General features: G+C 52.4%; 1 protein-coding gene and 1 pseudogene across 1 annotated transcript; one reads left to right on the top strand and one right to left on the bottom strand.

Moving 5' to 3' along the window:
* Positions 1-5,804: 5,804 nt before the first annotated feature.
* On the bottom strand, positions 5,805-20,465 carry ACVRL1 (activin A receptor like type 1). Its single transcript, XM_012805532.2, has 10 exons — positions 20,172-20,465; positions 14,243-14,311; positions 13,487-13,738; positions 13,067-13,284; positions 12,782-12,881; positions 12,292-12,438; positions 11,774-12,049; positions 11,086-11,283; positions 7,698-7,828; positions 5,805-6,124 (listed from the first exon to the last, which is right to left on the bottom strand). Exons 2-10 carry the CDS (start codon positions 14,304-14,306, stop codon positions 5,990-5,992), a joined length of 1,521 nt encoding a protein of 506 aa, XP_012660986.1. The 5' UTR covers positions 14,307-14,311; positions 20,172-20,465; the 3' UTR covers positions 5,805-5,989.
* LOC111725542 lies at positions 15,238-15,846 on the top strand (annotated as a pseudogene).
* Positions 20,466-22,351: the final 1,886 nt, after the last annotated feature.

Below are 22,351 nucleotides of genomic sequence, written 5' to 3'. Positions count from 1 at the left end.
AAAAAAAAAGAAACCAGGAGAAAGTCTCCAACTTATATATGGTTATTGGTTTTCTTTTAAACACTGGTCATTTAGAACCTCTATTCCACTTCTTTCTGTTTGGCTGTCTTATTAAGGAATTGCATCTCTGGAGAGGTGGGGGAAAGAATCATTGACCATAAATCTTTAAAATACCTTCTGTCCAAGAGTGATGGCTTCTAGAAGCACAAGTGGCAGGCGAAGCCTCATCACCCACCTGGCGGCAAGTTATCTCAACTGCAGGCTAAGCACTTAGGAAAACTGCCTTTGTCCTGCCGAGCTTACAAATCCAAGCCCTAAAAGGGCAGTAGAGTATGCCTTGAAAATTTGTTTGCTTTATTTTTCTAAACATCAATCCAGCCTCTCCTACTGAAGGATCATAGATCCCAAATTAGTAGAGTCAAAATTAATGAGATTTTTCCAGTAATGAGCCTGAGACTAAAATTATGGAAAACCCACTAATTATAGACTATCCTGCCACCTAACCACCACTTGGATTCAGGCCTCTGGGAGGAGGGAGGGGGAGAGAAGAGGGATGGCTGCAGATGCAACCTAAGATGAACTGTCCTTCCTTCCTGTTGCCACTGCCCCTTACCCTAGTCTGGGGGACTCAGCATCCAGTGTTCACGCCTCCCATCCTGACCCAGGCCAACCTAGGGCCCACATCTGAGAGCTATGTAAGTCTTCAGGCTAAATTCCTGGAAACCATAAAATGGGGATCATAGTGGAGGTGGGGGCATGCTTTCCCTCAATTCTGGGAAGTAGTTGGGGGGCGGGGTTGTGCTGGGAGAAGGAAGAGGGGTAGAAAAGGCAGACAAAATGCCCATTATACCCAAGCCTGTCAATTTCCTTTTTTCATCTCTTTATCAGTGTTTGTGACTGAGCTTCTTATCAACAGGAAACGCCTGCCTGGGGGGATGAGGCAGGTCCAGGGGGACTGGACAGGACTGGGAATTATGGGTAGTATGTTGCTGCTAGGCAGCCAGACTTGAGTGCCCTGTGATTCCCAGGACCCAGTAAGGCTCCTGGGTTCCTTCCTTGTCATCTGGTAATCCTTTGATCCACAAAAAGATGACAGCACACCAGACAGGCCCTGAGGCTAGAAGGTCTACAGGAGAGAGTCTTGGGTGGGGCTCCAGCCCTGACCCTCTATGACCAAGAACAGGTCACCAAATAGCTCAAGCTGTAGAATGAAGAGAATTGTCTTTGCCCCTAATTTCCACCAACTACCTCCTTCCTTTCCAGGTGAGGAGAGGCCAAGTGTCCATCCAAGGTCACCAATACTTAGTGACAGTCATCCCACCTGCCCTTCTAGTGTGTTTGCCTTGGAGCCCTCAGAGAATGGGCCTGGTCACGCATTTGAGCATCCAAGCCTGGGACAAATAAAGTGCTTGGCACAGACCTCCAGATGAAGACGAAGAAGGGGACTCTAGCACTGATTGACCTCCTACTATGTGCCAGGTGCTTTAAAAGTACTAAGACTAGGATCCAGATCTCTCAGACAGGGCTCCCAGGAGAGAGACAGACTGAGGGTCAGACTTCCCAGGAGACAAAGATCAAATCTCAGTGCTGGAAATAAATGCCCATGAGGAATATCTAGGCCAAGTAAAGCTTTATGGGTGGCTGAGAGAAACAGGTTTATCCATCTAGACATCTTCCTTCAAACTGGTAGAAAGCTGACTAGAGAGCTCAGGGACTGGCTGTTCTCATGATAGGAGAGGCAGGAAGGTTTATGTAGAATAGAGGAGGGGTTACCTGGCTGCCTGCTGCTCACCCTCTGCTCAGCAGTCCCTGAGCTACCAGCCTCTGCTTTTGGTGATGGTGGTAATGAAGGAAATTCCCTTTCCTGCCCCCGTGTCTGGACAACCCTACTCTCCCCCCACCTCACCATTCGTTCCTGCAGGTGGGGATGTAGGTCAGTAAGAGTGGGTGGATGAGAAAGAACAGAGAAGACTCATCCAGACATGACACCCTGCAGGGCAGCAGTGACAACACTTTAACCTGAAAACTGCCTGAAAATAGACTGTGTCTATGACATTATGCAAATCATATGCAAAGTCAAGAAGCCCTCTGTCTCTATTTCTAGCAAACTGAACGAACGTGGCCCTGGTGGAAGCAGCTCTTCCAAGAGTCGCCCACCCAGAGTGACGACTGCACAGCTAGCATCAGTTCCAGCAGTGGCAGTGGGAGACTGGACTTAGGACGCCCACCCCCACTCCACACCCAGGGCTGGGCCTTCTGGGCAGGAGGACTTTGCCTCTCTCTCCGGCTGTTGATGTTAATGTCAGTTGAGGATGTGGAGGAAGCAAAGCACTTCCCTTGGTGCCAGGCAGGATTGAGAAAGGACAGCGCCTTTGAAGGCAGAGAGAAATGTCCATGAGGGCCTGCATGCCATGAGGCCTTGGCAGTGTAAGGGAAGGGGCAGTCAGCAACATCAAGGCTCATGCTCTAGGAGCGACCTTCGCTGCCCCTACTTTGACATGCTATAACACCCATCACCCTTTAGAGAGGGCCCTTCCCATCTAGACGATCCTCTCCCTCTTTGTACAGGTGGAGAAACGGGGGCCTGGGAGCCCCCAGGAAATCAGGCCAAAGCCGAGGGGACTGTGGGTTTTCCTCCTTTCCAAGGCAGTCAGGTTCCTGGAGGCTACGTGGAGGCACATGTGGGTGAGGACACCAGGACATCCCAAGGACTCTTCTGACCCTGTAGAGGAAGAAGGAGCAGTTCTCCTTTCCCAGATCGTGCTCGGCATTCATGTAACTCTTTCCCGGCAATTATCCCACTGCCCTTCTCCCCACTCTCCAACCATGGCGTGGACATCAGGTGGGGACGTAAGGAGCCGTGGGGAGAGGAAAGACTGCCTTAGCTGTATACTGGAAATGCTATTTCCTCAAAGCTGGTCTAAGAGGCCGGGCGACCTCTGGGAAGGCTCTGTCCGTCCCGCCGGGATCCATGGACCCACCGTGGGCGGCTTCAGGCATGTGGCGAACCTGGGGCTGCAGCGAACAGGCGAGGTCGTCTGTGGCAAAAGGGACTGGGGCGTCCTCCCTGCGTTTCCCCTAAGAGGGCGTCTAATACAAAGGCTAAGGTTCTCAACCTGTGCGTCGCGACCCACGGGAACTGTATTAAAGGGCCGCGGCATTAGGAAGGTTGAGAACTAGTGGGCTAAGCATTTTCTAGTCTGGGCAGTCCCACCGACAAGGCCCCGCCCAGCTTCCTTCTGTACCTGCCTCCTGGTGGCATGTACTCGCCCCCAACTTCCGGAGGTGGAGGTGGGGAGGGACGTCGAGGTGCTTCTATTGTGGGATGGGGACCCCATTTGAGCAGGGAATTGAGAGAGAGGAAGGTGGGCCCAAGCTGCCTCTGCGCAAGGACTCGCAAAGCTCCTCGCTAGATGTGGCTTCCCGGACCGTCCCCGCGAAGCAGAAGGTCGGCGGAGCGCACGCACGCACGCTGGCGCGGGGGCGGTGGTAGGCGGTGCCGCCCTGCCGGGAAAGGCCCGCGGGCCTCTGCAGGGGTGGGGGTGGGGAGCCGCCGGGCAGCCGGACGGCCAGCAGAGGGCGACTTGGCGGGCGCGGCGACCAGCCTGCTCACCGTGCAGGATCAGAACTGAGAGTTGGGCCTCCGCGAGGCTCTAAGCAGGAGGTTGGGAAACTCTTGACTTGTCCAAGGGCAAAGCGAGGGCGTGTACCCTGGGATCTGGTCCCCGCCCCTCTCGGGTTCCTCTGGACGTCTGCGACTCTCCATGCGGAGCCATCTACCTGGGAAGACCTGCCAGGAGCTCAGGATTCAGCCATGGTTTATTTAGGACATACTATGTACTAGGCATGTACGTCGCTCTCCCACAAACAGCATCTCCACGGAAGAGAAGTGTGATTTCGACCCTGTAATGACTGCCTGCACACAGACAGAAGAATTAGCAGACTTCTTTTAGCAATGCCACCTCCTTCACGCCCTGGCCACTGGGCCCCTTCTCTGGACCTCCACACGTCTCTGCACCTCCTGCCTCAGACCTTCTCTTAGGGATTTTCCAGCCCTTAGGGAGCTGCTGACTCCAGTTCTTGGCTGTGGAATCTCAGGAGGAGTTTGCCTAAAAATCCTGTAGACATAAAATCTTTCAGGAGGGGGACTGATTTGTGGGCTGGGTGGGTTCCAGTGACCAGAGGACATGCGATCTCTGCCCCGATTATCTGGGAACCCAGCCAGTCCATTCAGCTTTCTCTTTTTACCCAGTTTCACTTCCTGATTCTCCTCTGGGCCTTGCACAAGGCTGGGAGACAGGCCTGGGAAAGTGTCCTAGTGGGGATAGTGAAGGACATACAAGAAGCCCACCTGGAGAGACTGCACTGGGTCATTTAGGGCAAGAGGTAGGTGGGTGAGTTTCTTTACTGCCTTGCCCCAGGGCTCAGGGCTGCTAGGCCAGGTGCTCTGAAGCTTGGCGCTGTCCTTATCTGTAGCCTGAGCCCTCCCTCAAACTCTACCTCCAATCCGCCTCCTTCCAGCCCATTCACCCACCCAGGGTCCAGGATAATCTGCTGGTACATGAACATACACCCTTGACATTTCCAAATGCCAGACTTCGTGTGTCTCTCCTGGAACTACACTTGCTGAGTTCTCCTAGGACACATACTCTCTGGGTCCTGGCCAAGGGTGTGGGCCTGGGCTGGGGCCAGTGAGGAACAGGAACCTGTGTGCTAGTGGCTTCTTCAATGGAGCCAAATTTCTTTTGAGTCTTGAAGGCTCTAGGGGAAGCTACCCCATCAGTCCTAGGGCAGAGAAGGCCAAGCCACAGTGAGGGGCTACCTTGTTGGTCAGAAGACCCCAGGCTGTCTGAGCCCAGGGATGGCCACTGGCATGGTTTAAGGCAAAAAATAGAACTTGCAAAATTAGACTCAGAGGAACTTCAGACGTTCCTGGACTCAGATACAGTTATTTTCAAATCCCATCTTGAGGCAAATTGCCAGGACCTGGGGCTTAAGGAGTAGATGACACTGATGAACTTAGCTCTGACACAGGCTGAAATTTCAAAGAGAACTAAGAAGCAGCAGCTTCAAAGGACATCAGGACCAAATCTTCTTATATGTAGATGAAGAAACAAAGGTCTCAAGACAGTGAAGGCCCCACTCTTGTCACATGGCACAAGTGCCCAGGATTAGACCTGAGTCTTGACCCCCCCCCCAAGTCTCTGCCTGCCATACCCAGCCTCAACCAACCCCACTCCTCTAGTTATTCTGAGAGTCCTGAGTTTTACTCACTGGCCTATCTGACCTACCACCTTTCCACTGGCTTATGATCCTGCCACACCCGCAAACAGACCTCTTGGGTTTTAAAGCCCTAATAAATCAGCAAAGAAGATAGGGGGAAGAGGAACCAGGCCAGGCCCCAGATCTCCCAGCAGTTGGGATTCAGCTAGCCAGGGTCTTGTCAGGGAGATAGAGAGCCCTAGGCATCATGGAACTGAGAGACAAACTCATGGAAGGAAACTGAAGGGCCCTGGCTCTCGGGGGCTTGTGCCAGAGGTGGAGGCCTGGCAGGGTAGAGTGTCTGCTGAGGGCTGGACAGGGCCCTGTGCCACCCCGGAGGCTCTGGTGGGGTAGTGGGGTTGACCAAGGGCAGGCCCAGGCTCAGAGCCCAAGACTGGGATTCCCTGACTTGGCCATCTGGCTGTGGAACTTCTGCATCCTGTCATAGCATTGGTAGAGGGTGTACCCTGCTGGCGGTGGGGGTGAATAGAGAGCCAGGCGTCAGGGAGCCTGCTACTTTGAGCAAGCCAGACAGCAGGGGATCAGATTTCATCCCAGCTGTATTTTTGGCTGGATGGTCTGGGGCTGAGCTAGGCAGACACAGCTGCCCCATAGAGGGCCACCCCCTCCCCAGCACACACACACACACACACACCCCCTCTACTCAGGCCACCACCCATTGCACCCCACCCCCACTGCAGGCAGAGGGGAGTCAGATGCCTCTGGGTTAGTGGATCACTTTGGGCTTCTCTGGACTGTTGCTGATTTTCTGTAGTGTCTTCTTGATCCTCAGCGCAGTGAGTCGGGCAGAGGGGTTGGGGTACCAGCACTCCCGCATCATCTGAGCCAGGCCTGAGAGGACCTGGAGATCAGGGAGAGAGGCAGAGGAGAAGAGGCACAGATGTGGGTCAGACAAGATGAAAGGAAGGAGGTGTGGAAGATGACTCTGTAACTGGTAGATATGGGTGGGAGAGAAAGGATGAAAAGACAGTGATAGGAAGATTAGAAAGGATGGCAGGAGGAAAGACAGAGTGGTGAGAGGGAGAATTCAGGGAACCAGCAAGGATGAGAAGAGAAAGATAAAATGGAAGAGGGAAAGTAGAGTGAGGAAGGGGATGGAGAGGGCAGAGAAGACAGGAAGAGAGCTCAGATCTTCAGAAGCATTCAGGTGCCTGGCGAGTAGTGTATATAGAACACCTTAACCCTGATCTCTCCGAGATCTTTGGGAAAGCCAGCTTTGGGGTCCCCACATCCCCGTCTACAGCCTGAGACTCCAGGGTGAACAGCAGGATCTCCCAGTCCCTCCACCAGCCCTCCATTGGCTGGGCCCAGTGGACCATGCAAGTAAGGGTGGTGAGAACAGCCCTGAAAAATGTATGTACCAGGGAGGAACCAACACCATCCCAGGAAGCTCAGTGGTTCTAGAATGAGCCAGTCCTACATCCTTTGGCTCCTGAAAGTGAGTGTAGGTGTGTGCTCACAGGAATGCATATGTGTGGCTGGTTGTGGATATGTATGCTGTGCAGAAAGGTACATGTGTCTATGTATGGATATACATACATATTTGTATACATTCTTTCAATAAATACTTATTGAGTGCCTATTGTGTGCCAAATATTATGATAGGTAACAGTGATATGAGGATGAGTGAAAGACATGACCTTTATCCTCGTGGGACCAACAGTATGGCATATATACACAGGGGGAAGTATCTGGGAGTGTATATTTAGAAGCATATGCATGCTTGTATGTGTTTGTATAAGTATATGAAGTGTTTTGAGAAAAAACTAACACATATAACAAAGGCTCAACACAGACTCCACGATAAGAAATCCACAGTGGCTCACACCTGTAATCCCAGTGCTCTGGAAGGCCAAGGCAGGAGCACCCTTTGAGCTCAGGAATTTGAGACCAGCCTGAGAAATAGTGAGACCCCCATGTCCACTAAAATTAGAAAATATTAGTTGGGCACTGTGGCAGGAGCCTGTAGTCCCAGCTACTCGGGAGGCTGAGGCAGGAGGATCACTAGAATCCAGGAATTTAAGGTTCCTGTGAGCTAAGCAGCTAGGCTGACACCATGGCACTCTAGCCTGGGCAACAGAGTGAGACTCTGTCTCAAAAAAAAAAAAAAAAAAAGAAAGAAAGAAAGAAATGAAAAGAAGGAAGAAAAGAAAGAGAGAGAAAATGTAGCAGAGAGCCTCTGACTTTTCACAGGTCTGGTAAAGGGATCTGAAAATCCCAGAATGACCAGAGGGGTCCTGGGATGGGGAGCATGAGCCAGGGGTGTGAGAGGGAAAAGCCAGAGAGGTGCCTTCCACCAGGGTACCTGAAATCTATCAGGGTGATGTGGAGACCTCAGACATAAATTCCCAGGCCCAGGAATCCCAGCTGTCAGCCACTACCCCACACCACCACAGCCCCAGCAGAGGCCTCACCGGGTCTGCAGCCAGCCGGTTAGGAATGGTGGGGGTCTGCTGATCAACACACACCACCTTCCGCATGTCCTCAAAGCTCGGGTCATTGGGCACCACGTCATAGAAGGGTGGTCTGTAGTCCTCCACAATGCCTGAAGATGGGGGGCACACGGGATAATCACTTGGGACTCCAGGGAGCCCCAACACCACCAGAGAAGAGCCTTGCCCACCCTCCGTCCTAAGGGCTAGAAAACCAGTTGCCTGGCCATGCTATCCCTGACAGGGACACTATAATATAATGTTAATATATATTAATACAATAATCATATAATAAATACATTTATAATTCATATAAATCACTGCCATTTGTTTTCCACTTCCCATGTGCCAGGCACTGTGCTAGAAACGCTTTGTATGCATATCCTGTTAGTCTTCACAGCAGCCCTATCAGGTCAGCACCATTATTACCTCCACTTTACAGACGAACTAGCGGTTGCTTAGAAGAAGTTGAGCTTAAGGTTACGCAGCAAATAATGGCAGAGTCAAGACTCAAACCCTCTCTGATTCCTGGGCCACTCTCACTCTGGTCTTTCCTCAGCTGCCTTCTGCCCAGGCCCCAGGCAATGTTCCCAAGCACGAGCTACCACAGAAGCACAATAATTACAACACCAAATGTTTACTGAGCACTTACTATGTGCCAGGCACTGTCCTAAGTACTCTTCATTAAATCCTCACACAGTCCTATGAGGTAAGGAATCCTCTTAGCTCTACTGTATAAGCCAAGAAATTAAGGCCAGAGCATTTAGGAGACGTGTCTAAGATCTACAGACTGAGACAGAGCTAGGATTTAGGCACAGGAAGTCTAACACCAAAACTTGTGCTCTTGACTTCCAAGCGACACTTAGGAGCACCTGGTGAACTGCTGTATGAGGATACAACAAGGACAAGGGGCAGAAAATATCTCTCCTAAGAGAAAGGGATATTTGCCTAGGTCCAAGCAACATCCATCTACTGTGAGGATGGCACAGTCCTCCACTGAACCCTGTAGCCTCCCCATCTCATGCCAGTGCGTGGTCCTTAGTAGGAGCTTTCCAAAGACAATGCCTATGGAGCAACAGATAGCCTGGGGGCCGTGGCCAAACAGGCCGCAACCTCAGTGGAGCCTTCACCAGCTGTTCTCCCCATGGCGAGCTTCCAGGCCAGCCCCTGTGCCGGTTGCGTCCTAATCAGTGCTGTACAGAGGCCTGAGTGTGTCTAATGGGCCTTTAATCAGTGCTGGGGCTGACACCAGATTACAGTGTTTATAATGAGCTGCGAATCTGTGCAGGGCTGGGGGTGGAGGAGCTTCCCCAAGCTGCCCAGGAGCCTGTAGGCGGCCTCCCTCCCAGCCCTTCCTCTCTGGCCTGCAGCCTCGTCCAAAGGGTCTTGCCTTCTTGCAGGTGCCCCCAGGCCCTGACTCCAGCCTCCTAGAGCCCACTCTGACAGTTCAAGCCAAGAGACTCAAGGAATCTGAGCCCCTCTAGAGCCTCCTAGAGGGACTGGTGACACCTCAGCGTCTATTGCCAGTTGATAACCACTGAAAGCAAATGAAGTTTGGCTTGGAGCTGCTCAGGAGATGAGCAGGTCCTTTTCCCCAGGGAACAGGGGTCCAGTCACACTTCCTGGGATTATCCCAAAACCATCAGGACTCCTGGCAGCCCCTCCCCATGGACAGCCTCCACAAAGGCTAATGACCTTCCCTCCAGTCCAGATGACCACTCCTGCTCCATCCACCCCAGGGCTGCCCAGATAGGTTGCTCTGCCTGTCTCATGGAAACCTGCAGCAATAATGAGGCAGCAACCAGCAGGCAGTGCAGACACAGATACGGTCTGCACTGGATGGACAAAGAAATTGAGAACCAGAGAGGTTTAAGTGAGCACAGTGGTGATAACAACACTGGATCCAGAGTCAGATTGCCTGGTTTCACACCCTGATGCTGCCTTTAGCCAGCTGTAATTCTGTGCTTCAGTCTACTCATCCATAAGATGGAGAAAATACCATGTCAGTCATTCATCCTATTACAACAATAATGGCCACTAATATTTAGTTCTAGATATTCTAAATGCTTTACTTGGATTATCTCAACAACTAGAGGCTATGTTTATTTCCATCTTATAAACGAGGCACAAAATCAGGAACAATCCTAGCACTCTGGGAGGCTGAGGTAGGTAGACTGCCTGAGTTCACAGGTTCAAGATCAGCCTGAGCAAGAGTGAGACCCCTTCCCTGAAAAAAATAGCTGGGTGTTGTGGCAGGCACCTGTAGTCCCAGCTCCACAGGAGGCTGAGGCAAGAGACTTGAGCCCAACAGTTAGAGGTTGAGGTGAGCTATGACGCCACAGCACTCAACCCCAGGGCTCCACTGCACTCAATCCCAGGGTGACTGAGACTGTCTCAAAAAAAAAAAAAAAAATCAGGAACACAACCCACTCAGTCTGATTCCAAGCCTATGTTCTTAACCACTAAGTAATACTACCGTCCTGCCAAGCAAGAGAAGGAAATAATACATGTAAAGTATTACATATATACTGGCATCTGGCACATATTTAAGTTCAATGTTAACTTCTATTAAATGTTAACTTCTTTTTTTTTCTTTTTTGAGACGGAGCCTCAAGCTCTCACCCTGGGTAGAGTGCTATGGCATTGCAGCTCACAGCAACCTCCAACTCCCGGGCTCAAGCGATTCTCCTGTCTCCGCCTCCCAAGTAGCTAGGACTACAGGCACCTGCCACAACGCCTGGCTATTTTTTGGTTGCAGCTGTCGTTGTTGTTTGGTGGGCCCGGGCTGGATTTGAACCCAGCAGCTCAAATGTATGTGGCTGGTGCCTTAGCCGCTTGAGCCACAGGCGCCAAGCCTAAATGTTAACTTCTATTAATATACATATATTTTTTGAGACAGAGTCTCACTACGTCACCCTCAGTAGAGTGCTGTGGCGTCCCAATTCATGGCAAACTCAACCTCTTGGGCTTAAGCGATTCTCTTGCCTCAGCCTCCCAAGTAGCTGGGACTACAGGCGCTGGCCACAATGCCTGACAATGACTGCAGTTGTCATTGTTGTTTAGCAGGCCCAGGCTGGGCTCAAACCTGCCAGCTTTGGTATATGTGGCTGGCGCCCTACTCACTGAACTACAGGCACTGAGCCTAATATTTTTGTTATCACTTACCCAAGATTTCATAGCCAGTCTTACACACAGACTCATAGACTCAGATGAACCTTAAAAGATCACTTTGCTGAACTCGTTGGTGGGTGAAAGAGAAGGGATGCCAGGAGGTCTGGCTTCAAGTCACTCCTGACATGGGCATCAGACTTAGCAGGAAGCTCTGTCTCTATCTGTCCCACTCCCCTTCCCCGACCCTGTGAGCCCTCACCATTGACAATGGTCCGGCGGGCGATCTCCCACAGCACCAGGCCAAAGGCCCAGATGTCGGTCCACTTGTAGGACTCAAAGCAGTCAGTGCGAATCTGTTCGTCTAACACCTCAGGTGCCATGTACCGCTTGGTGCCCACTCTTGGGTTGTTGCCAATGTCCAGGTAATCACTACCCTGGGAGTGCATCACAGCCAGACCTGTGGATAGGAGGCCTGTCACTCCTGTGCCTCATTTGAGCCCACAGATGGCATCCCCAGAAGCTGGGGCTCAGGGTACAGGCAACATGGGGATGGAGAGAGACAGTGGGACACAGGGGGGAAGTCTAGGGAGACCTGTACTGAGATGGGCTGAAAGACAGCCACAGGGAGCAAGGCCTTCTAGGGTACCTTTTGCAAAACACAGAGGCCAGTGGGAAGCGATTTAATTAGCGAAGACCAGCATGAGACCCAGGTGTGGTATAGGCGTTTGGCCTTGAAAGGGGCATTAAGACAACTTGGGTCTTGCAGAGGTGAAATGAAACAACATACATCTTTAAGTTTCAAGTGCCAATCTTGGTCTCCACCCACAGGCAGAGAGGGAGAGCTGGTGAAGGCCCCCCTCCACGGCCCAGTGAAGGGCCTGCTCGCCCCTCCCCCTCAGGGCCAGCCCCCCTGAGAAGGGCTTGTTCCTGTTCTCCCTCCTGCTCACCCAGGTCTGCGATGCAGCACTGCAGGTTGCTCTTGACCAGCACATTGCGGCTCTTGAGGTCGCGGTGAGCGATGGCTGGTTTGCCCTGTGTGCCAAAGATCTCCACGTGCAGGTGTGCCAGGCCACAGGCCGCCGACACAGCAAGCCTCAAGGCCAGCTGGGGCTCTAGCGTCTGCCTCTGCAGAAAGTCGTAGAGCGAGCCGTGTTCGTGGTAGTGCGTGATGAGCCACAGCTGCGTGCTAGAGTTGCGGGAGGTCATATCTGATGCGATGAAGCCTGTCGCAGAAGGGTTGGATGACTCCACTAAAGGGCCAGGGCTGAGGGAGGCTAGCCTGGGGTGAATTTGAGGAGCTGGGAGCACAGTGGGGTAGGGGCAGAGGGAATGAGTTGGGGCAGGCAAAGCTGGAGTGGGTGTGAAGGTTGATCTGGCTTAGGTTAGAGGCTGAGGCTGAAGGTAGGCTTCAAGGTTATGTCAACATCTGGAGGTCTGTGGACTCCAGCCCCAAGTGTGGCCTTGCCTAGAATGTTGTCATGTCTGAGCAGCACGGTGTTATAGATCTCAGTCTCCCGGAACCAGGACTGTTCATCCCTCGAGGAGAAGATCTTGATGGCCACACTCTCACCATGCCACAAGCCACGCCACACCTCACCATAGCGGCCCTTTCCTGATCCGGTGGCCAGAGGGGAGGGTGAGGGTAATACACAGAGACCCCGAAGAACCCCCCAACCTGATGCTGTGCTGACCTTATATGCAGAACCTCAGAGGTTTATACTTAGCTTAATCCAGACCCAAACCCAGCACTGCCCACCCCCAGCTGCTTCCTGTTCCACCCTGGCTCCTGCAGAAGGATCTAGCCCTGGCCAGTTTCCAGCCCACTCTGCCCTGCAGAATTGCCATCCTGACCCAGGCTTCATCCCTCCTGTGACTCTAGAAGCCCAGAGCTTCCTTATCCTCCCAGGCTCACGGGAGCCCTTGGTCCCCATTCCCCAGGCTCACCCACTGCTCACCCACACATTCCACCAGGGTGACCTGCCGTGCCACTGTCCTCTGCACCAGGAAGGGGAGCCCTGAGCCACTGCCTGTGGTGCAGTCACTGTCCAGGATGTCCTGAGGGTACCGAAAGGCTACTGAGAGGTTGCCCCCCACCTGCAGTCCCCTTCTCTGTCCCCAATCTGGGACCTGCTGTTGTGTTACTTGCCCAGCTCCTTGCCTGCTCTAGTTTGACCCCTCTGATTCTGTGGTACCTATCTGCCCCCCATCCTCCTCCATGTCCCAAGTCCCCAGACCCAAACCTCAAACATGCTGTCCCCCTTCTCAGATGACTTGAGGATGAGGCTGGACTCTCCCAGCTTGCTGTGCAGGCCCTGCTGCTTCTCCTGCTTTCGCCGGACATGCCACAGGCCCAGGGCACCCAGGGCCACCAGGGCCAGCAAGGCCAGCATGGGGCTCAGGATCAGAAGCAGAGGCAGCTGGTCATCTTCTCTTGGCTGCTCCGAAGGAGTTTGGGTGGCTGGGGGAGAGGGAGGCTGAGGCCTTGCTGCCATCAGGCCAGCTCCCTCCACCTTGGGCCAGACTGTTCTGCCAGTAACAACCCAGAAGTGCTTCCCCCCAAGCCACCCCATCCCCAACTAACTAGAGCATGAAAGGAAAGCAAGGTAGGGAGGGCAGGGTCCGAGCAGATGGGGTGCGGGTGCAGAGGCAGCTGGACACACCCTTCAGTTGCAGGGATACGTTGTGGTTGCAGAGGTGGCTGTAGCAGCAGTGGTGGTGGACGAACTCAGTGGGGTGTCCCTTGCAGGGCTCATGGTTCAGGCTCCCACAGCCCCGCTCTTCATGGAGCTGTTTGCCTGCCTCCCGTACCAGCACTACTGTGCACCAAGCCCCCTGGCAGGTAGGCCCCCTGCAATACGGGTTATCACACGTGCAGGTCACCAGCGGGCCCTGAGAGGGCTTCATGGGGTCACCTGGGAGACACACAGGAAGCTCAGCCTCTGGGCCCAGCTTCCAGAGGCTCAGCCCAGCACCCATCTCTGTCCTGCTGCCCTCTACCCTCTGACCCCTCAAACAAACTCCCTCCATCCTCAGGTCCTCCTTCCTTTAGAGGCTTTCACCCAGCCAAGGACAGCTGACACTGTGAGAAGGAGGATTCTGTTCCCTCCTGGATCCTAGGAACTCCTCTTCCACTTCCAGGTCTGGCCCTGGCCCCCAGCCCCAGCCCAGAGGGCCTGAGCAGCTGACAATCCCTCTCCCTCCACCCTTGAGCACCAGCCTGCAGGCCTGGATAAAGAGAGGACAGGAGAAACTGGAAGCTCAGTCTAACTGAACCTTACTATCCCTACCCTCCAGCCAAGCTCCTAAGTCCTTCTTCTCCCAGCTCCTCAAATTCACCCCAGCTAGGGCTGAACTGGACCCAGATAGCCCTTTCTCTACCTAGGACCTCATTCTCTAACTGCTCCCCCATTACTCACCACAGGTCAGGCCCAAGGCCATCAGTAGCATCAGAAAACCCTTCCTGGGGCAGCCCAATATCATGGTCCCTGGAGAGAGGAGCAGAAGAAGTGCAATAAAGGTCTCTAAAATGTGACAGCTTCCTCCCACCTAGAGGAAATCACTGAGAGTTTTTCTGGGGGGGAGGCAGGGAGACTGCCTCCCCACTCCCTGAGTCTGCCTGTGGGGCGGGGCCTATAGGGGAAGTCCTGGTTCACTTCCCCATGGAAACCATCCTGTTAGGGGTGAAGGGTGGAGAGCCACGTTTAAGTAATTGAGAACTTGGGGGAACCCCAGCTCTGTACCCCTGCTGCTAAGCTCAGGCTGAAAGCAGGTTGGGAGGGCCACAGAGGGTGCCAGGCTGGGGTAGAAGGCAAATCTCTTCAGTAGCCCACTCCTGCCCTCTGCCTCTTGCCCACCCCTCCCAGCCTCCATCTCTGCCCACCCTTTCCCAGTGTCCCCTGCCCCCCCCCCCCCCCCCCCCCCCCCCCCTTCCCCCTTGTCCCCCCCCCCCCCCCCCCCAGCTCTGGCTGCCTCAAACATAAACAGGCTCCTGTCTTCACTTCCTGCCATTCAGGGCCCCGCCAGGCCAGGAACAGGAATCAAGATTGTTTAGATTGGGGTCTGGATAGAACAGGCAGCAGTCACGCACAGCAGGGCATATTAAGGGCACATTCTCAGGGCAGGCTAGAGTCGCTATAAGGTCTGGGACCCCACATGACATACTCTTAGGAGGATACCTGTGAATCACAAAGTCCAGCTCCTTATTTTAGAAAAGAGGGAGTTAAGGTTCAGGGAGGAGAGAAGACTCATCCAGGGACCAATAGAATCCTTTCAGAGGCAGCAGCAGGAGTACAATCAGGTTTCCAGATTTGCAGTCCAGTGTTCTTTCTACTGTGTCTTGATCCAATGGTGGCAACCCAGTCTAAGCCCTCAGGGTTGTAACAACCATGCAAAGCTTGGGCAGTGCCGGGTCATGTCAGGTATAAAGGAACTTTTCTATAACTCACCAGAGGGAGGTGAGTATAAGATGCTCACTCTGAGCCATCCTTTGACCCCCTTCCCTCTTCCTGCTGTCCTAGGAAAGCCTCAGGGGATGGCTAGTGATGTGGGAGGGGAAGTGAAACATACTTAGACGTTGGCTAATCCTGAACTTTTCCAGAAGTTTGGTGGAGAGTGTTAAGGGGAGTAAGTCTAGACTATGCTAGTCCCAACCCAGATCCCAAACCAACTAGTGCTTCAGAAGCCAACCACTCTTCATTTCTTAAAGATACAGAATCAGAAGATATGGGCGGTACTGTGGAAGATCTGTGAGGTTGGTGGTGCGGGGTTGAAGCAAGCGGAGCCATCGTGTCGCACAAACAAATTTACTATTCAGACAAATATGACGACGAGGAGTTCGTACCGGCATGTCATGTTGCCCAAGGATATAGCCAAACTGGTCCCTAAAACACATTTGATGTCTGAATCTGAGTGGAGGAATCTTGGTGTTCAGCAGAGTCAGGGGTGGGTCCATTATATGATCCATGAACCAGAACCTCACATCTTGCTGTTCTGGCGCCCACTACCCAAGAAGCCAAAGTAATGAAGCTGCCAAGCCGCTTTTCAGCCTGAAGCTTTAATCAGCTGTCCTTTCTAAGGTCTTTCTTTCTTTTTTTTTTTTTTTGAGACAGAGCCTCAAGCTGGCCCCCTAGGTGGAGTGCCATGGCATTACAGCTCACAGCAACCTCCAACTCCTGGGCTCAAGCGAGTCTCCTGCCTCCGCCTCCCACGTAGCTGGGACCACAGGCACCCGCCACAACGCCCGGCCATTTTTTTGGTTGCAGCCATCATTGTTGTTTGGCGGGCCCGGGCTGGGGATTCGAACCCGCCACCTTAGGTGTATGTGGCTGGCGCCTTAGCCGCTTGAGCCACAGGCGCCGAGCCAAGAAAAAAATCTTGATTAAAGAAGAAGTTTTTATAATCTTAAAAAAAACAAAAAGATTTTTGAGACAAAGTCTCACTTTGTTGTTGATGATAGAGTGCTCTCAGCAACCTCAAACTCTTGGGCTCAAGTGATTCTCTTGCTTCAGTCTCCCAAGTAGCTGGGACTAAGGGTGCCTGCCACAACACCCAGCTATTTTTAGAGATAGGGTCTTACTCTTGCTCAGGCTGGTCTTGAACCTGTGAGCTCAGGCAATCTACCTGCCTTGGCCTCCCAGAGTGCTAGGATTATAGGCATGAGCCACTGCACCTGGCCCAATGAGGACTTTCTGAAGGGTGAAACATGTGCGGTTAGGTGTCTGGGGACTGAATCCCCTGGCAGGGCAAGGGAGGGAGACTGTCATTTGGCATGACATGATGATGCTAATGGGGCTGGGAATATGGCCATATAATCTAAGAATGGTGTCCATTGAAGACCCATGATGCTGAGCCTCTGAGGGCAGGATGTCTGGGAGTGGGCTGGGGGGCTTCGTGGGCCTCTCTGGCTGGTGGCAGGTCTAGCCTTCCTGCCTGGGCTTCCTCTGCCCCAGAGGCCCAGGCTTGGGGAGGAAACAGAGGCCTGGGCTGCTGCAGCTGTGTCCCCAGCCTTTGCCTGACCTCCTGCCTCTTGCCCCTCCCAGCAGCTAGTGAGGACTCTGGAAAGCCCTCTGCAGTGGAACTGGAGGTGAGAGGGAGAGAGAGCCCCTGAGAAGCTGAATCTGCCCCTGGGATACTAGTAGGAAGCCATCCTCAATGGCCTTTGCTTGCCCAGAAAGCAATTAAGAAGAGTATGAGGTGGGAAGAAAAAAGTGGCTAACAATAAGGATAAAATCGGGCACCCTTTTAGGGTCCTCTACCCATGGTTCCAATTCTCTGACCAGGCCCCAGTCCGCCCTCTCACCTACTTTATTACATGTTGGAAACATCTGAAGTGCTTGGTTAGCAAGGCATATTCTCTGGTCTCACCCATATTCCAGATTCTGATTCAGTCCCTCTGGGACTAGCAAGATATAAGCATTTTTTTAAAAAGTTCCTCAGGGATTCTGATCAGTTTGTGTGAGCAGTAAACTTCAAGAAATGTGTTCTACATAACACAGAGACTGGTTCCTAGGCTTTCATTTCTCTGTACAGGGCCCTGCTGGATGAGTGGGAGTGGGATGTAGAGGGAGGGAACTCTTACTCCCAGCCAGGGACCTTCCCAAGGTTAAACACCAAGGCCAGGGACTTGGTGACAATATGGAATCAAGGCCTGGTAGCATTTGCAGAATATACCACTGGTCTAATCCTGGGAATGTGACAGAGTACAATTGGGACTGACTGATTTTTAACTGGGCCCAGTTAAGGTTAAATACGGAAGGGTGCTAAGTCCTGACCCAGGGCCTAGTCCAAGCTCAAAGCTTACTCTAAACCATTTGCCCTGAAATCTGACCAGGGCACAGTGGAATCCTCTCACTCATAAGCAAACCTTCAGTGAAAGATCTCCTGCTGATAGAAGCATCACTGTTTTTGGCCAGAAACCACAAATGTTAAACTAATTTCAAACATTAGTTTAACACCATAAAATACTTAACAATAACAGTTAAACTTCTCTGAGTACTAATTATGTGCTAAGTACTGAGCTTTCCTGGCTTATCTTAATTAATCTTCACAACAATCTGATGGAGAAACTGAGGCCCAAGGATGCTAAATTTCTTGGTCATAGTCACCAACTGTGCCTTGATAAACTTCAGTTGCTGATAACAAATCTTTCCTTGGTCATTGTTATTCCTCCAATTGTTTGGAATTAGATGAGTCCCTCAAACGGAGGAAAAAGATATGGGTCTTAGAAGACATGAACAAATTTCCCACTGCTGTTGGCATTGACGGGTCTTCTACTTAGGTTTGTTTAAATGCAAAGACAGTGTTGCTGCCCAGTAATCATCTTTTGCCATAGACTTAGTCAAAGTCTGAGACTCAGCGAGGGACAGCCAGAGTGAGAATGTGCCTGGAAAGAGATTGTCCATCTTTCTCCAACTTACTTGAGGGATTGCTAAAACCCACTCCCACCAGGAGCAATGGCTCAGCACAGCAGTGATTGTCACAGGGCTGCATCAAGCACAATCATCTTGCCTCACCCCGCATGTCAGGAGATCTTACCTAGCAGAGGACCACACTGAGCTGTTTATATGGGATTCCCCTTACAATTCGTCCACATCATTTCATTACCCCCTTACAGTGCTGTGATGTAGTAGAACAAGCCTGGATTTTAGGGCCTCAAAGAGGCTATGCAGGCAGCATACTAAACCCCAGAGATCAGGGTATGGGCTCTGCGTCATAAAGACCTGGGTTCAATTCTTGCCCTTGCCACTTAGAGCTGTGCAATTTAGAGCAGGTTACTTAAACTTTCTGAGGCTTTATCTCATATATAAAATGGGAATAATAATGCTTATTTCACAGGTATAACGTAGTAAAATTATTTGGTAGAGTACTAGGAAGTACATAGTAAGCACTTAATGTTACCCAACTCCCAACCGTGCCATTTATGCCATCCAAGGAGCTTTGGACAAGTCATTCAAGTTTGAATCTGTTGGTGGCCCCTGTGGCTCAGTGAGTAGGGCACCAGCCCCATATACCAAGGGTGGAGGGTTCAAACCCAGCCCTGGCCAAACTGCAACAACAAAAACAAAAAGTTTGAATCCATTTCCTCTTCTATATAATGGGCATTGAAACCTCTCTTCTACTAGGTAGTGGCCAGCATTACATGAGAAAAAATATATCTAAGCATCTGTATAGTAAGTACTCAATAAATGACATTCGTTTTTAACAACCCAATGAAGTAAGAGGACGGTCACTAGGAAAAATGGGGTAATGGGGGATCAGACAAGAGAGATCCTCATTCAGCCAGAGCTGCCCATATATATGTGTCCATAAAGCTCATGTGCAATTTAAAATAGTTGTCTATTTATTTTATTTTATTTTTGAAATAGAGTCTCAGTCACCCTGAGGTCAAGTGACTTCATGCTATTATCACAGCTCAAACTCTTGGGCTCAACCGATTCTCTTGCCTCAGCGACCTGAGCATCTGGGACTATAGGCGCCCACCGTTACTCCTGGCTATTTTTTAGAGACAGGGTCTCAGTCTTGCTCAAGCTGGTCTCAAACTTCTGAGTTCAAGTGATCTGGTCACCTCAGCCTCCCAGAGTGCTCAGATTACAAGCATGAGCCACCGCGCAGCCAGTTGTATATTTTAAATTGTACACGAACTTTATGGATACCCGGTATAGAGGGTGAAAGCTATTGCCTATTGTGCCGCTGACTTTGGAGAAGAAAAGGAGTGTGTGCGGCCAGCCCAGAGACAGGCTTAACAGCAGTGGCCTCCAGGGCAGACTGAAAACCTGGGGACCCAGCCGGAAAGGAGACTGGGATCCCCTTTAGCCTGGATCCTGAAGCAAGACTATGGTACGGGGATTGCCTGACCACACAGATTTGTGGTGAGGTCTGATGGAGCTACCATGTCAGTTTCCTTAAGTAAGAGCTGCAAGGGCTGGTGCAGGCAAGGTGGGCTCCAAGGCAAGGCTCAAAAAAGTTGAAAGTGGATACTCACACCCAGTTCAACCCAGCAGCCTGGAAGGATACATAATCCCTCTTCTATAGTGAAGCAAGACAATTTCTGCCCATTTTATGGATAACGATAGGAGAACAGACAACTTAAGCGACTTGCCCCGGGTCACCCGACTGAAGCAAAGTTTTCTGATTTCCCATCCGGGTTCCTTCCAGCCATCTCTCAGTCTCAGGTGGGGTAATGGCAGATATGTGGGGACAGGGAGGGAACAGCTTACCGTTCCTGATGAGTTGGGACTGACCCAACTCCACCTCTCGAGGTATCTGTAAGATATGCCCCCACGGAAGGGCCTACTGGGGCGAGATCAGGCCACCCCTCTCCTGGGTGTCTCCCCCACATCCACTCACCTCTGGGCCGACACTGTGGGCAGCCGTGCGCGAATGTGCAAGGGGCGGAGGCCGCCTCCCCTCTCTGGCGACGGCCGGCTGCGGAGGCTGGGCAAGCACTGGACAGTGGCCCTGGAGGCTGGGGAGGGGTCGGGCGCGGCCCCGGAGGGGGCTGGGGCTGGGGAGGGGCTGTTCTGCGCTGCCGGCGCGGCGGCCTCTCGGGACTGGGAAGGGGGCCGGAGCAAAAATGTTTCTTATTCCAGCTTCTTCCTGCCTGGCCCCGCTCCACCACTCCCTCCTAATAAACGGTTTCCTATTGCCCAGCTCGCCGCCCGCCGCCCGTTCGCCCCTAGCTGGGGTTGCCGGCCCCGGCCCCTCCCCCGTGCCGCCCCCAGACCCTCCGGCAGCCGCTGCTCCCGCTGCCCCCAGCCCCTGGACAGCTGGCCCTCACCCCCGCCCGAGCCTCCTACATCCGCCTCCCCGTGGGGGCGGGCCTTGGACTCTGGCCGTGGGGGTCCCGTGCAGTCTTAGCCCAGATCCGCAGGAGCCAGAGCCCAGAACCCGGCGCTGTCTGGCTGCAGAGATGGGAGTGAGGGCCGCTCGCAGCAGCTGAGGGGTCCAGGGGTGTGGATGGAACAGGGTCACGGAAGGAAGGACACGCAGGGGTGGGAGGAGAAGGGACATTACCTGTCCTTACCCCAGCCTCAACCCGGAGTCCTGGAGGCTCAGAGAAGCGAGGTCAGAATTTGGGCCTGGCAAGATCCCAATCATACACTCACCCTTGTCCCATTCGCTCTTTCAAAGCCTCTCCTCACCGGCGCCCAGCATAGAGGTAAACTGGCCCAGATGGAAGGGCTCCGGGTTGGTGGTGAGGATGGTCTGAGCCCCTCTCCAGCACAGCTGGGTGACAAGACTGCCTCGGACTTTCCCCTTCCAGGTAGGCACCCACCCCACCAAATGGAGCTTTAGATAGAGGTGGAGAACAGAGACTCCCTAAGCAGGCTGCTGAGACAAGGCACTGGGAAGGGAAGCAGAATGGCTTCACCTCCCAAAGGGATATGAACTTCCTCCTGATGCCCCTGCAAGGGCTGGGAGCATTGGCATTCATCTTGCTTTGCTTCAGTCATTGAGAGCACCTGAAGGCAGGACTTTGGTTTTATTCCTAGACTGCTGGTATCCACAAAGACCACTAAAGTTGGACCACCTACTAGGAATCCAGGCCAGTTGTGTTACTGCAGGCTAGTGACACCTCTCCATGTTTCAGCCTCCCCATCTGCTAAATAGGCACAGTAAACTGTGCCAGCCTTACAGAGTGGTTGTGAGTATAGGAGGAAAGATGCTCATCTGTGTTCATAACCAAGATGCAGGCTGGCTGAGCCCCACTCGGAATAGGCCCTCAGTGGAGGAGTTTGTTAATTAAATGAATAAATGAAAAGGCTGGGAGGGGGTGGCCTCAGAGCTACATGGAGAGATGTGGGCAGTGGAAGCAGGAGTAGACCTCTAAGATGTCTTGCTCTAATGTGGGGTTCTGCAAGACCGGCCAAGGATCACCACCCTTCAACAGGAATAGAGATTGGGCGACACAACGGCTAAAGGCTCAGACAAGCATCGATTCGTTGACTGACCTCACTTTCTCTGCTGAAACCTTCCCCATTCCTGACCCTGCACACAGTGGCTTCACAACTTGTTGCAAGCGTTGCGAATTCCTAGAACCCCGGCACACCCAGATTTCAGTGTCAAGAGAGAATTGTGTCCTGCAGCCAATAGGAAGTACTATGGGATTACAGTATCTGCTCTTTCAGATTATAGTGGCCACTTCAGCACTCTATTAGCTGGAGAGTGGGGAGCCTGGACGCCTGTCCATCTTTTATACCACTCCCCCACTGCCCAGCTACAGCTTCTGCTCAGCCTTTCCTCCTCCAACCCACGGATGTCTGTCCTAGAAGATGGGAGTTGGGGCTTCCCTAGGGGAAACTTTCAGAATAGGAGCATCAAGATGGACAAGAGCTGATAGTTGCTTATGGCAGCTGGTGGGGATGGAAGACTTTATCTGGACAGGATTTGTAAAGCAGAGTGTATGTTTTGGATTTGGAAGAGAGGACCCAGGAGAAGTATGTTTTGGATTTGGAAGAGAGGACCCAGGAGAAGATGATGGCTTTTCATCATGCTAAGTCTCCTTTACCTCCCCAGAGCACGGAACC

Source organism: Otolemur garnettii, unplaced genomic scaffold, assembly GCF_000181295.1.
Source record: "Otolemur garnettii isolate 467f Iridium unplaced genomic scaffold, OtoGar3 scaffold00043, whole genome shotgun sequence".
Taxonomy (NCBI): domain Eukaryota; kingdom Metazoa; phylum Chordata; class Mammalia; order Primates; family Galagidae; genus Otolemur; species Otolemur garnettii.
This window is presented reverse-complemented; position numbering and strand designations above follow the sequence as displayed.

Excerpts from the sequence above, each read along its gene's own strand:
- ACVRL1 (XM_012805532.2), bottom strand. The coding sequence starts at position 14,306 with ATGATATTGGGCTGCCCCAGGAAGGGTTTTCTGATGCTACTGATGGCC. Across the intron at positions 7,829-11,085 it reads CCGCCGGACCATTGTCAATG|GCATTGTGGAGGACTACAGA; the intron begins GTGAGGGCTCAC and ends CCCCATCTTCAG. Across the intron at positions 6,125-7,697 it reads ACCGGCTGGCTGCAGACCCG|GTCCTCTCAGGCCTGGCTCA; the intron begins GTGAGGCCTCTG and ends CCTGATCTCCAG.